This window comes from Gigantopelta aegis, chromosome 3, assembly GCF_016097555.1.
Source record: "Gigantopelta aegis isolate Gae_Host chromosome 3, Gae_host_genome, whole genome shotgun sequence".
NCBI classification, from domain to species: Eukaryota; Metazoa; Mollusca; class Gastropoda; order Neomphalida; family Peltospiridae; genus Gigantopelta; species Gigantopelta aegis.
Genome location: NC_054701.1, coordinates 15,085,647 through 15,100,333, shown reverse-complemented (window position 1 = coordinate 15,100,333; position 14,687 = coordinate 15,085,647). Strand labels below are relative to the sequence as shown.

The 14,687-nt window shown below is 37.5% G+C and overlaps 1 protein-coding gene across 7 annotated transcripts in view; it reads left to right on the top strand.

The window, feature by feature from the left end:
• The window catches only part of LOC121367570 (cAMP-dependent protein kinase type II regulatory subunit-like), a 92,442-nt gene that overhangs the window by 70,567 nt on the left and 7,188 nt on the right, over positions 1-14,687 (top strand). For 4 of the 7 annotated variants that reach the window (XM_041491833.1, XM_041491832.1, XM_041491827.1 and 1 more), the window contains 3 exons: positions 2,564-2,581; positions 5,872-5,929; positions 12,344-12,412. In XM_041491833.1, coding sequence (XP_041347767.1) covers positions 2,564-2,581; positions 5,872-5,929; positions 12,344-12,412 — 145 coding nt within the window. The remainder of the gene's footprint in view (positions 1-2,563; positions 2,582-5,871; positions 5,930-12,343; positions 12,413-14,687) is intronic. The other 3 variants (XM_041491831.1, XM_041491829.1, XM_041491828.1) reach the window with 1 other exon arrangement.

The following is a 14,687-nucleotide window of genomic DNA, read 5'->3' as shown; positions in this document are numbered from 1 at the left end:
CGTAAATGTTTTATAAATACATAAAATAAAGTTTATATTTGAATTGGTAAGTATTAGTTTTGTGGATTTTTATATGCCCATCTGTGATGGGTCATATTATGGTATGGCGTTGTCCGTCCGTAGGTCCGTCTGTTAACTTTTTATTGTCTGGACCATATCTTGCATACAGATGCATACATGACCATCAAACCTCACATGTAGAACAAATTGGGATGATGGTATGTCGCGTTCTATTACTAGGTCACTGTGACCTACGTTTCACAGTCTACTGCACTTAACAGTAAATCCTTGTCCAGACCATATCTTGCATACAGATGCATACATGACCATCAAACCTCACATGTAAGAACAAATTGGGATGACGGTATGTCGCATTCTATTACTAGGTCACTGACCTACGTTTCACGGTCTACTGTACATAACAATAAATCCTTGTCCAGACCATATCTTGCATACAGGACCATCAAACCACATGTAGGAATATCTTGGGATAGTGGTTGGTCCAAAACAAACTGTCCATGCATCTCATTGCAAAAATGTCACATAATTAGACTTGAATAATACCCATAACATTCATTAATATATCATATACCTCACCGATACTCTTGTCATATTTATGGTATTTTAGATCAGTTAATGTTGATTAAAATTAGGCAAAAAATCTAAAAAGTTGTGTTTACTTAAGAGCATTTGTGGCCAGCTGTCCAGTATTTATGTCCATTATTCCCAATAACAGTGGTTTTGTGACCCAAATTGTTTTTAAAAGAACTATGATTCATATCCCAATAATTGATGATTTTCATTGTTGGTAAAACAGTGAACTTTATTATTAAATTAGCTGTCACAATCAGCTATCAATCCCTTAAAATGACCATGATGTGCCGCCATTGTTGTCCAGCAAAAATACTTGCCGAAAACCACTCTTTGAACACAAAATTCCAAGGTATTTTCCATTGAAAAACGAAAACTTAAGCAGCCTTTGTGCAAAGTAATGTTTACAGGAAACTGTATAATTCATTTCTGGTGAGTGTGGTGTGCAAAATGGCGGGAAATATGAATTGGGGGAATACACTGTATACAGTGTACAGTGTGACGTTTGGCAAGCTATCTCGCCTGCAGTAGTCAGAAGGTTAAGACACGTGGGTGGGCAGCAGCTCAGTGCTAGAGCGCTTGACTAAAGTTGATTTAGTACCGTATATCTTCGCCTGTAAGTCGATCTCGGCTTAAGTCGAATCCCTAATTTCAAGCCCTGAAAACTAAAATTTTTTATTGACCCGTTTATAAGTCGACCCATGAAAAACAACTTATAAATATTGAAGTATTTCTTATTTTCAGCACATGAGAACAATAATGTACAATATTTGAACAAATGAAAATTATTTTACAAACTTCGGTTTTAACGTTTTGTACATCGCAAACAAGTAACATAGCATCAAAACAAAATATTCCCTTAGTCGATAGTGAAAGCTGTTTGGCTGTTACCGTATGGCACTGTACAGCATGGTTTTGTGCACAGACAACAACTTTATTTATAAACACTGACAACAGATCACTACAATAAAACTGAAAGTATCAGTTAATCACATGTTTTTCCGCCATATTAATACATGTAAGGAGGATAACTCTGGAAAGTACACTGGTTTTTATGTATGTCCCTATTGCTCCAGTGAACTGCAGATATCAGTCTAAGCTGAAGTTAATCACCAACAATACATTGTTTGAACAACCATTAATGCCAGTGACCAGATTTCAAAATAAACTCAGGCAACAGGTAGTTAGTATTGTTGACATTTTTGCTATTAGTGATGACTGTTATTTTAACTAAGTGGACTGTTCTCTTGGCATGCGAGTGAGATCGTTCGCCTTTTTGCATAACCAAAACCGTTCTAATGTCAAAAAAAAGGGTTATAAAAAACAAATGTGTCAAATTAACATATTTGAGTATAAATACAGGGCAAACTTCAAAAATAAAACTTGTAAAATAATCCCCAAAACGGTAATATTTTTGGGTGAATTTTTTTTACCCTCTTATAAGTCGACCCCTCAAGTTATAAAATAACTTTTGGGTGAAAAAAATTTGACTTATAGGCGAAGATATACGGTAGTTTTTTCAGTATTTTACAGAAATAAAAGGAGGGAGGTTTGGAGAGGGATTGTAAAAAAAATTGTTAAATTAATATATAATAAAATTATAACTCACCTGCACCCCCCCCCCCCCCCCCCCCCCCCCTACACACACACACACACACCGTTAAGTTTATCTCTGTCTACCACTGGTATTTTCATTCACGTTTCTTATCACTGAACAAGCATTGGCGTCCATTTCTGTGTCTCTTTATAATCCATTGATTGAATATCCTATAGACCATACCAGCTCCATGAATATTGTAAATTTGTAAATAATTTCAGTTTGATTTGACAATTTAAAAAAAAAAATCAGTAGAGGGAAATACTTGAATTGTAGTACATCCATTGTAAGAAAACAACTTTCATTGCTGGGAAGAACTATAAATGCATGGATATTTCTGCACTTCAGGTATTAAAGTCTGTATTTTGTTTACAGGTGAAGAAGGTACAAGAGGTAAATTAAGACTGACTTATGAATTCTAGCTGTTACTATTTTTAGTTACTGTTCGCATTCAGAGGCTTAGTTACAATTTTTTGTTTCATGGATAGAACCCGTGAGTGCTGTTCCTCAATGGGGTTGGGGTGGTGGGGGTGGCAACATTCTTTATGAAGTTTCCCAATGAGAGTCCCAGTTACAGCATACAATAGCCAATATCTTTTAAAAGTGGTGTGGTTTTCATAAATCTGTAATCATTTTTATAGCTGTTCTTGTTTGTTCTGTAGTGTTACTGTTTGAGTAATATGTTTGTTGTTTTAGGTATGGTTTGATCATGGTTTGTTTGAATACGACAGCTCTATACTCACTTCTTATAATATAGTACTTTCCAAGCAGTGAGTGATGGAACTACCTAACTGTGATGTCATTGGGGAAAACATGTGAACTGAAACATTGAGCATGTACTTTGTTTTGATATTACTCTAGGTGGTGCGTGTATCATGTGATGTGTTAAACCTAGCGCACACTGTCAACACTGTTTTTCAGAAGTCTTTTTTTTTTTTAATTATTTTCCCTGCACACGACCAACTTTTTTTCACATGAAAATTGATATGGAAACATGTAAAAAAAAATTCTGATTTGAGCTACCGACAGCTGACCATGATGCAATATTCAGACAGATGCATAGGTCTGTGGCAAGACACGTTTGCTGTTGTGTCTGTTCCAAGACTACAGTAAATAGGCTTGATTGTTTCCCCCCATAATGTCACTCTCTACCGACACCATCTTTAACAGAAGGATATATATATATATATACTGGTTCAAAGATTTGACCATAGATATTTTTGTTTGAAAATTTAGTTGTTTGTAAGGGGCGGGACGTACCCCAGTGGTAAAGCCCTCGCTCGATGCGCAGTTGGTCTGGGATCGATTCCCGTCGGTGGGCCCATTGGGCTATTTCTCGTTCCAGCCAGTGCACCACGACTGGTATATCAAAGGCTATGGTATGTACTACCCTGTCTATGGGATGGTGCATATAAAAGATCCCTTGCTGCTAATCGTAGCCCATGAAGTGGCCACAGCATGTTTCCTCTCAGTATCTGTGTAGTCTTTAACCATATGTCTGATGCCATATAACCGTAAATAAAATATGTTGAGTGCGTCGTTAAATAAAACATTTCTTTCTTTTTTGTTTTTTGTTTTTTGTTTTTGTTTTAGTGGGGGTGGGGTTGGTTGTTGTTAATTTTTGTTTAAAGATTAACTTTTTCATAAAGTGAAGTTAAAAGCAAACCAAAGTTGTTGTTTTTTTGCCAAGTTGTAGTCAAATATCAGGAAATGACATTACGCATGTTTTTGTTTTTAATAAAAGTTTATTTTGTTTAACGACACCACTAGAACACATTACTTTATTAATTATTGGATGTCAAACATTTGGTAATTTAGATATAATAGACTTAGAGATGAAACCCACTTCATATTTACATTAGTAGCAAGGGATCTTTTATATGCACCATCTCACAGACAGTCTAGCACATACCACGGCCTTTGATATACCATGATGCACTGGCTGGAATGAGAAATAGCCCAATCTGCCCAAACCAACCGTGCATCAAGTGAGCGCTTTACCACTGGGTTACGTCCTGCCCCAACATTTCTAATAAAGTCTATTTCAATATTGTACAAATTATTTTTAAATCCTGCATTAAATAGAGAACATGAGCGGCTTTTAGATACCGTTTATCTTACAATGAGTTGTTTCAAATCCTGCATTAAATAGAGAACATGAGCGGCTTTTAGATACCGTTTATCTTACAATGAGTTGTTTCAAATCCTGCATTAAATAGAGAACATGAGCGGCTTTTAGATACCGTTTATCTTACAATGAGTTGTTTCAAATCCTGCATTAAATAGAGAACATGAGCGGCTTTTAGATGCCGTTTATCTTACAATGAGTTGTTTAAAAACGTATCTAATGAGCAAAAGCAAGTTGGATACGTTTTTAAACAACGAGTTGTAAGATAAATGGTATCTAACAGACACAAATGTAGTATTCTATTTTTTACATATTTTCAGAAAACAATTTTAAAATAAATTTAAACGCCTTTTCTAACTAAAACCTATGTACGGCCCTAGCACTTAAAAGTTAACTTGTGGATCACAGACAAGTCAATTTCAGGTTAACTTGTACATCACATCAAGTGATCGATTTCTACCATGCTTTTTCATTGGATGGTATGGCATTGGTGACCTGGTCATCACCTAGGTGCAGCCAGTCATATGTCTTTAAAATGTTCTCGCACATATATATGTTTACAAGTATGTGTTATCAAAAATAACACGTAAAAGTTCTTGCCAACGGGTGTGTAAGAAATTAGCTTTTTGGCTACAAGGAAAAATGACAGAGTTAACTCTCTTGAATAGTGGCGCAATTTGTATGGTTTGCTGTATAGTGTATAAACTGAAAATATTAAAATGATATCATGTTGTAAGGCATCCTTGTTTTCTGATAAAATTTGGAATGTTTAGCACAGGTATTTTGTAAGACGTTTTTTTTTTCATCATCTACATTGTAACAAGAAATAAAAGGTAGAAATAACAAGTTTGAAATACAAAGTATTCAGTGAAATAGATTTAAACATACAGCTCATAGTTCATAACTTTATTATAAAGTTAACCTTTAAGTGACTTGTACGTTTTGTTTTAAGAAGAGCTAAACTAATATTAATTAATAAATAGTCCTCTTAGATATGGAGTACCAATCACTCTTTTTTTTGTAGAGCACGTTGAAAATCAGCCTAAAACAATGTCCACCGAAGTTATTATGAAAATGTTATTTTCAGCTTGGAAAAAAATATTGAACTTGTTTTATAAGAAGTGTAATTCTCTAATACAGTACACACTAACCTGCAGCAGCTATACCTCGCTTAAGGCCACTTTCTATTGTCTCTTGTGTTGTTGCCATACACAGGTGATGGTTTGACTAGTAGGAAAAACCAAACCAAAGGAAGGTCGGACCTGGCCTGGTGCTTATAAAATGTTTAGAGTCTTAGACTCAAAGACTAATAAAGTTTGAGACTCTAGTGTCGTGGCAACGCCATACAAATTGTATGTGTGTGACGTCATTAGAGATTGAATCGGGACTCTATAAATGTTTTATAAGCACGGGCCCCTGAGTTGAACAAGCAGCAATAATTAAAAAACAAGAAATACCCTATCGATATATGGACATTTAATTTTTTTTTTTAATTTTTTTTTAATTATTGTATTGAAATGGAGTTTTTTTTATTGTCATCTGTTATTTCTTGCAGTATGATAAAACCAGAGAAGTTGAATTGAAGAGGTACAGCAAGGGAGATTACTTTGGAGGTGAGGTTGCAATTTGTGTTAATTTTAACTTGATTTTCATGCCTCAAGCAAATTACGGTTAATTCACACTGATGGCTGCATATACAGAGTGTTACTACCAAATCAAATCCCATAGACGACAATAGTAACATATGTGGCTAAAACTCCTACCTGCAGCGTATCAATCAACATAAATGCCATGGATATAAATACTACCACCCTTCACCCTTAAAGTGAATCAGAAAAAATTGGGGGTCAAGTTGCTCATTTCTGCAATAACGGGTAGTGTCTATGACTACCCTAGTTCCGCACAAAATTAGAGTACTTTTTTTCTTACAGGTACCCCATACATGTTTTAAGCACAAGGCTACTTGACAGTGGTACTAGCTGAAATAAAATTGCATACATTTTTTGCCTGGAGGAAACTAATTTCTTTTTACAATCAACACACATTTATCACCAATCACAGTTCAATACTCTATCAAAAGTTGGGTGCACCTGGAACTTTGACCCAGCCAGAAATTATTTGGTTTAGTATTACCTACATTGGCTTTCTGGGATGTTGATCATATTTTTTGTTAGTGGTTAGTTACAAAATATTTGTGTGGGGGCCTAACACCACCTCATTGAGCTGTTAAAACATGCACTGGATGGGAGTTGTTATGCTGAGGCTGGTGGGCTCTGGATTAAGATCATTATTTTATGTTTAGATGTAAATAGTGTTTTACTCTTATTCAACTTAACGTACTAGCACAGCAACAATGCTATACGACCCTGAGTCATAACCTACACTGCAGAATTATCTTCCCTTACTAGATGTATGACGTACACCCACAAGACCTTATATCTTCGTTTTTGATTCTGCAGTCCTACATTGCAGTCGTGGTTGTGGTAGCTCTTAAAACTTATTAAATTTGTGTATTAAATTGTAATTTGTTTTATTCTCTGGTACATTCTCTTCTACTCCATACGAGGTCGATTACGGGGTAGTTAGCATGGGTGATTAAGATATTGAATACGGCTTCCTCTGGCTTGAACTGGTTGGTTGTATGTGGTGGGTGTCTCAAAAGACTTCCACAGTTTGATACGCATTTGTTGTGTTGGGCCTGCTGCTCATGTTTATTTGAAAGGCAGTGTGTTGTGTTTGTCTCCATTTCTGGAATGTTATTCGGCATCGTCAAATTTTGTTGAGGACGGACAACACGTCGCTTGTTGTGTACGTGGGGAGGCACCAAATCTGTGTTGCCGAGTCGTGCAGGCTTGGACATTCTAGAATGGTGCAAAAGTTGGGGTGTGGTGTTCACCTGTACAGACGGAGTGGATGCTGCACCAGGAGTTGGCTTACCGAGTTCTTCAGTTGTGGGGGAGTCCTCAACTCAATGTTTGCCACTTGCAGAACAATCAGTTGCCAGTATTTATGTTGCCGGTGCCCAATCCACTGGCACTGGAGTACGATGTGTTGAGCATGGACTGGACAGGACATTTCTGCACGGCAAGGTTCTGGCCACGGTCAGATGGCAATCTTGTCATGTCACGCTCGTAGGCCCGAGTTGGGCAGTTCAAGCCTGGTTTCCTGGGCTCCTTTCACTTTTAGTGCAAGAGCTGGTGCACTTGCCAATGATACCGGATCTGCTCAGTCAGAGATGGGCAAACGGCCAGAGGTTTTCCGACTTAACGTTTGGAGGTTGTTGGGGCTTTCCCTATGAGACCAAGGCTTTTATCAACGGGTTGCTGAACTCGTTGTCTCCTTGAAACGCCAGTCTATGGAGAGAGTACCAGTGTCACTGGTGCACTTGTGTTCATTGAGCGACTGAGAGGGACGTGGATCCCTAGTCACCTACTGTCAATAATTTAGTTAGACACCACAGCATCGTAGAGGTCTAAAGTTAACGAGCTACTCTTGATTCACTAATATCAAAACCTATATTAGCTCGGCCATTTAACTTTCGACCGACCGTTCAAAATTGCGCCAAATTCCCTCAATCAAAATTGTGCACCCTTTTCTCTTTGGCATTTAACTGCTCCATTCAAATTCCATAGCACCACCACCACCCCCACCCGCCTGCTACCGATTTGATCGGGCTGCTGGTGCTCCCTTGCACCTGCCAGTGCAGGCGGTCCCTCCCCTCCCCCCCCACCTTTCCTGTCATGGACGGAAGAGCCGGCCAAGGCCGGCTCTTGTGTCCACGACAGGCATGCGCTACAACAGCTTGTTCTAAATGTGCACGTAAAACCCTATGACATTACATGACAATGAGTTAGTTGAGTACTTTCTGGCTCTTGTCCAGAAAAGACAGCTGAAGGTTCAGACAGTGAGAGGTCACCAGTTGTCCATTTTCACTACTCTGCGTCAAGATTTCTTGACAAATCTCGTGTTGCATGATTTGCTCAAGTCATTGTAAAACACTGTCGAGAAGCCTTCCATTTTGCCAAAATGGAAGGTTTTTCTGGTTCTGCATGCATTCGAGGGCAAGTCTTACGAGCCTTTGAAATTCGCCAGTCTCCGTCATTTGACGTGGAAGACTTTGTTTCTTGTCTCACTAGCGGCATGCCATCATATTGGTGAGATTCATGCTTTTTTGCATGATTTGGTGGATTACAACACGGATGGGTCAGTTATATTACATACTGATCCTATTTTCGTGGCTAAAAACCAGGCGCTAGGGGAAGAATTTCCTCTGGCAATCATTCAGAGTTTGTCTCATATACTTTCTGCGAATAATTCTGATAGGCATCTTTGTCCGGTTTGGGCATTGAAGTACTATTTGGAGCGTATTAGGAACCTCCAGCAGGGCACAAAGAGACTTTTTATCTCTTTCAGGCGTCAGCTCGGAGACATTACAAAGAATGCTTTGTTGATTTGGATTGCTGCAACCATCAAGCTAGCATACACGAAGGCGGGTGATCATGTTCTGCAGAACTTCTCTGTCAGGCCTCATGAGAATCAGACAATTTCTGCTTCCCTTAATTTCCATGATTCATTGGACATTTTCAAGGTCATGATTGCAGGGATTTGGAAGGTCGACACGTTTGACTGGTTCTATTTCCATGATATGGCAGATGGTCCGGACGGAACTCAGCAGATTCAGACAGTCATTGCAGGGCAGCAAATCGTATCGGTGTGCAGGGCCATGAGAGGGGGGAGACCTTATTCCGGCAGGTCGCTGGCACAAGTCGTTCCGGGAGATAGTTATCCACCGCCTGATGGAATACTATCTGGGGCATTCGAGTGTCCATTACCCAGTGAGCAGTTTTCCTCACCTTGTTGAGTTTGATTTTAATTTTAATTGGGGTTGTAGTCCTTCAATTTAAAAGTCACTTTTGACATCTTATACCTTGTATGATGTGGGTTGCTTTTCACTGTATCATTACTTGAGACGAACACTACTGGTTGAATTGTTAAGTCCTCCTTGTTTTCTTACCTCCTCCCTCCTCCTTTAATGTTAAATTCACGTTATTTAACGGTGTTACATCATTTCTGTTACACCATTGTTGTTGTGCTAGTACGGTAAGTTGAATAAGACTAATAGAAAATTTGTTTCTAATTTTCATTATTATTCATAGTCACCTAGTACTAACACAACAAGAGTTACCTCCCACCCGCTCAAAGGGAAGTCTTCCTTGATTCAGTCATTCTGGACTTTGAATCGATAACAACGATATACAGTGGGTTCCATTTCCAACAGTTTGAATGCAAGACGTGCCGTTTACTTGAATAGATTCTCGAATCAAAATCCGTGTAATTGCAAACCAAAATAGCAGAAAAGCAATTTAAAATGTGTATAATTGAACAAAATAAATTAAGCATGCCTTTATTCCATGTCAAAACAAGTTGTAGTTTAAAATAAATTATTTAAGCGCTGTAATCAACAACTGCTAATCTATTACACACCTGCGAAGTCATCCATCTTTGTTGTGTCACGTGACACCACCAGATATCGTAAATCTGTATTACAGACTGTAGTAGTCGATAAAACTTAGAGTGGTATATGCTGGTTAATTGTTTAGTCCATTCACAAATTATCTTGTGTGGGATAACTGTCTTTATTGTTTATTTTAGCTAATAGATACATAATAAAGGGATTATCGGCAAATAAAATAATTCTCTTGAAGTTTGTTGTGAGAGGCTGTGAATGTGAGATCAATTAATGTTTACCGCTGGTTGCTAAAATCATTAAAAGATTACTAGAGAAGAGGTTTATTTAGCGACTGAGCTGTCGACGATCAAAGAGCTGGGCTGGTAATTTTGTATTACAAGTATACTTTAAATAAAATAAAGTGACAAAAGAAAAATTGTTGTTTCTTTGAAAATGACTACGGGTATTAATGAGCAATCAACTGATTGTGATTTCTGCTTGCCGACTTCACAGTATACTCTATATGTCACCTCACAGTCTTACAAATTTATAGCAAAAATTATCTAACAAATATGATTATTGTAAACTAATTTTATTCAGTGTACATTTAACTGCATTTTGTAGCCTATAAATACTGCATGTTCATTTTCCGCGATCATGATCTGCATGCGTGCTCTCGACCATAGGTACAAAATTAACAAAGACAAAGGAACAAACAAAAACTGCAGTTAGGTATTCATTGATGCGAACAACTATTTGTTTTTCTACAAATATACATCAAGATTTACTTTTGCGTAATCGTATTGTTTAATGTCCGCAACAATGTCTCTTGACACGCGGGTGTCAGCTGACTGAAGCGTGACGTATATTTGCGCCGAGAGCTGTCTTCAGTTCAGCCAACAATCGTTCTTCCTAACGTTCGCGAACTATTTGATTGGTGTTCATCATGTCCATTTGGTTTAACGTGAAGCGCACAAACCAGCCTAGCGAACGTTTTGTTTTCGCTCGGTCTGGCTGAACTCGGTCCTTGAGATAGCCTACATGTCTTTCGGCCCTGATGTGGCATGTGTATTAAAATTGACACGCATTGTCGGGCTGTTTTTATTACTTTGGTTCAAAGATTTTACGAAGTAAAAATAACAAGTTACAGATCTTCCAGACAATGCTGTCATACATGTTGAATGCATGCCGTTAAAATTAATAACCGTGATTATTAAAATAAGCAAACATTATAAGGTCTACGCTGAATTCTGCATGATACCATTTGTTACCGGTCGCGAGATCGCCATTACGCTAATTGAATATTTGGTATTATTATTATATTTGAGGTGTTGATGGATTATGTAACTGTTTGTTCACATCAGAAGATAGTGCAATATGCAAAGGAAAAAAGTGTAACGTTTAAGCAGAGTGTAATCTTGCAAAATAGCCCGGCCAAATGTACACTGTTTACACTACTTCGTTCCGATGCAATGGATACCAGTTTAGTATTAAACGGAACGAAGATGTGTAGCCAGTGTATACATACATGATCGGGCTATTTTACGAGATTGCCGTAATGTGCAGTAGCCTTTCGCGTAAATGACTAGATCGGGTAATTGACTAATAGTCTGTTTGCACGGAGACTATGCAGTTACGCAGAACCCACTGTATATCGATAACGAGGATATATGGTCTGCCCATGTGTGGGTGTGCATCATACATCCGGCAAGGGGAGATAATTCTGCAGTGTAGGTTATGACTTGGGGTCGTATAGCATTGTGGTTGAACTAGTACTAGGTAAATGTGAATAACAATGAAAATTAGAAACAAATTTTCAAAATTTTCTTTTGAAGTGATACATTTTTAAGATGTTAATAGAACTATACATTGTATTTTGTAGTTAAGCCCAGTAGTTGATACTGAGGTGTTCCTCGTCATCTTTCATTCAGAGAGGCTGTCATTCAGTGTAGGAAAAAATCTAAATATTACATTGATATTTCAGTGGTTAATATATCACATAGTGACGGTGTGTTAAAGGGACATACCCTAGTTTCAACCTGTGAAAATTAACACTAAGTTTAGTTAATCTACAAACCTGTAACACATTTGGATAAAGTTACAATTGAGTGAAACATGAGTATGTGACTTTGAAATGGTGAAATATCCTCTAAAAATAGACTAAAACTGGACTCCATAACTGTTACTTCTCAGACGCACGTGCGTTTTAAAAAATATGAGAAATGCATTTTGTGATATTAAAAACACCAGGATGACCAAAAACACGTCGAATATACAGACATTGATAATCTAAACAATAAAATCTTAAGTAAAGTATGATTTAAGTTATCACAAACGGTTATAATAGTAAAAAATATCCGTTAGTGTTTAAAAACTAGGGTATGTCCCTTTAAGGTTATTTGTACTGGATCCCAGCTCTTGAAAACAGTCTTTTGATATTAGTGATGCTGATACTCTTGTTTTGTGGGGGTTTTAAGAGTGGGTGGGGGGTTTGCATCATTGAAGTCATGAGTATTGGTCTACAGCATGTTTAATGGTGATTTCACAACATTGTTTGTCACAATTTTTCTCCTTGTAGAATTGGCCTTAGTGACACACAATCCAAGAGCAGCATCCGTCTATTCAGTTGGAAGAACTAAATGTGCAGGTAAATAACGAGGAGTTCGGTCTCGCAGCTGGGGCGGGATGGTAGACCAGTGGTAACGTGTTCACCTGATACGCAATCTTTGTAGGATCAATCCCTCTCAGTGGACCCATTGGTCTACTTCTCATTCCAACCAGTGTACCAAGTGTACCAAGTGTACCAGGTGTACCAGGTGTACCAAGTGTACCAAGTGCACCAAGTGCACCAAGTGTACCCAGTGTACCAAGTGTACCCAGTGTACCAAGTGTACCAAGTGTACCAGTGTACCAAGTGTACCAAGTGTACCACTGGTGGTAAGCAAATGCTGTGGCTATTCTGTCTGTCCGTTGATGAATATAAAAGATCCCTTGCAACTAATGGAAAAATATAGCAGGTTTCATCTCTCTGACTATATGTCAAAATTACCCAATTTTTTACATCCAATGGCTGATGATTAATAAATTAATGTGCTCTAGTGCCGTTGTGGAACAAAACAAACTTTAATTTATGTCTCGCAGCTGTTAAATACTTTCCATTAGGCAGCTTGTGTTGGTCAAAATGAAAGTAGGAGTGAGGAAGATGGATGGATTGGATTTTTGCATTTTCTATAAATTGCTAAACGGCAAAATATTAAGATCTTAAATCAACTTAAATTTCAGTAGTGTTATTTTGACTGTAACAGTTCAAAATGTATCTTGTGGTTTTGTATGTTAAAGTGTTGATTTATTTTTGCTGAATGTGATTGCTATAGCATTTGTGTTTACTGGAATCTTATATTTTGCATGACTTTACACACATCGTGAGAAAGCAGTCATGCAGGGCTTACCTGAGCGCTGGGCTTATTTGGTTTAGTTTTTTTAAGTGGGGGTGGGTAATTTGGATTCTTTAATTAGTAATAAATATGTATTTCTAGTTTTTTTAAATGAATAATATTAGAATAAAACAATTAATTGTGAAGTGTTTTTTAAAAATTCTAAATAAATATATAATCTTGAGTTAATTTAGCCTTTTTCATGTTTGATTTAACATTGCTTATGAGAGCAGACCTGTTTACTACTACGTTTTCTCCGTAGTTACTACGGAAAATTGCAAAAAAGTACGGACTACGTATTGTCTCAAACAAACTACGACTTGGTAATTTTTTTTTTTTTTTTTTTTTTTTTTTTTTTTTTTTTTTTTTTTTTTTTAAAACATGGTATATTTGGCAAACTACGAAGTTTACCGAAGCAAACTACGGAGTTTGCCGAATAAAAGGCACATCAACTGGTTTTCGGTCACTTATTACACTGGTTCTTGAAAAAGTCCTTCAGATGATATTTTTAAAAGCAGCGTAATGGTTGATTCCGTTATCCCGTCTTTAAAACAGAAAAATAGTATTACTAGTAACGCTATCATGACTAAAAAACTATTTAAATGGTCGCAAAAATATAAAGAGTTATAATAGTTTGTGGCCGTGCCTGATTTTGTCGAACAAGGGAGACACCTTCGTGAAAGCGGCAAAGGCTCTTCCAGCTATTGATGTGGTGCTCGTTGATATTTATTATTACTTCAACAAAAGTGGAAAACGCAAATTGCAATTCAAAGGTACGCAGGATGTCTTTGACATTGAACAGAAAAGAATGCTTAAGCATGTGTGTACTCGTTGGCTTAGCATTGGAAGATGTCTGAAACGGCTGCTCTATAACTGGGAGCCATTGAAGATTTATTTCAAAACTCAAAACGATCTTATAGTAAGTAAAGCCAAGAAGTCTAGCCAAAGTTCTGCTAACAAAACAACAACTCCAAGTCTGAGAAAACAAGTCAGCAATCTGCTGCGACTGAACAAACATATGCAGAAAAAAAAGTTGATAATATATTCAGATTTATCAGATCGCCAACAAACAATCTCTTTGTTATTTTCTTGAACTATACTGTTCATGTATTTGATGAGGTTCTGCTGAATTTACAAGCTGAAGATCCAAAGATTCACTTGCTCAGAAGGTCTCTGCATTCTCTTGTTAGAAAAGTGATGATCTGCTTTGACAAGCCATCTGCTCTTGTTGGCAGGTCTGTTGACAAAGTTGAATACAAACTGAAATATAATCAGAAGACCAACGAGGAGCTAGTCATTAGAGAGGCAGCCAAGGAGTATATAGCAACTAAGGGAAATAATCATCTGCGAGAGAGAGTAGAATTGCAGAATTCTACGCATGTGTCCGGATGTATTTTCAAAATGCATGTGACTACTTCATACAGAAACTGCCACTGAATGAACCCATACTGTACCATGCTGAGGTAGCAGATGTCACTCTGCAAGCAT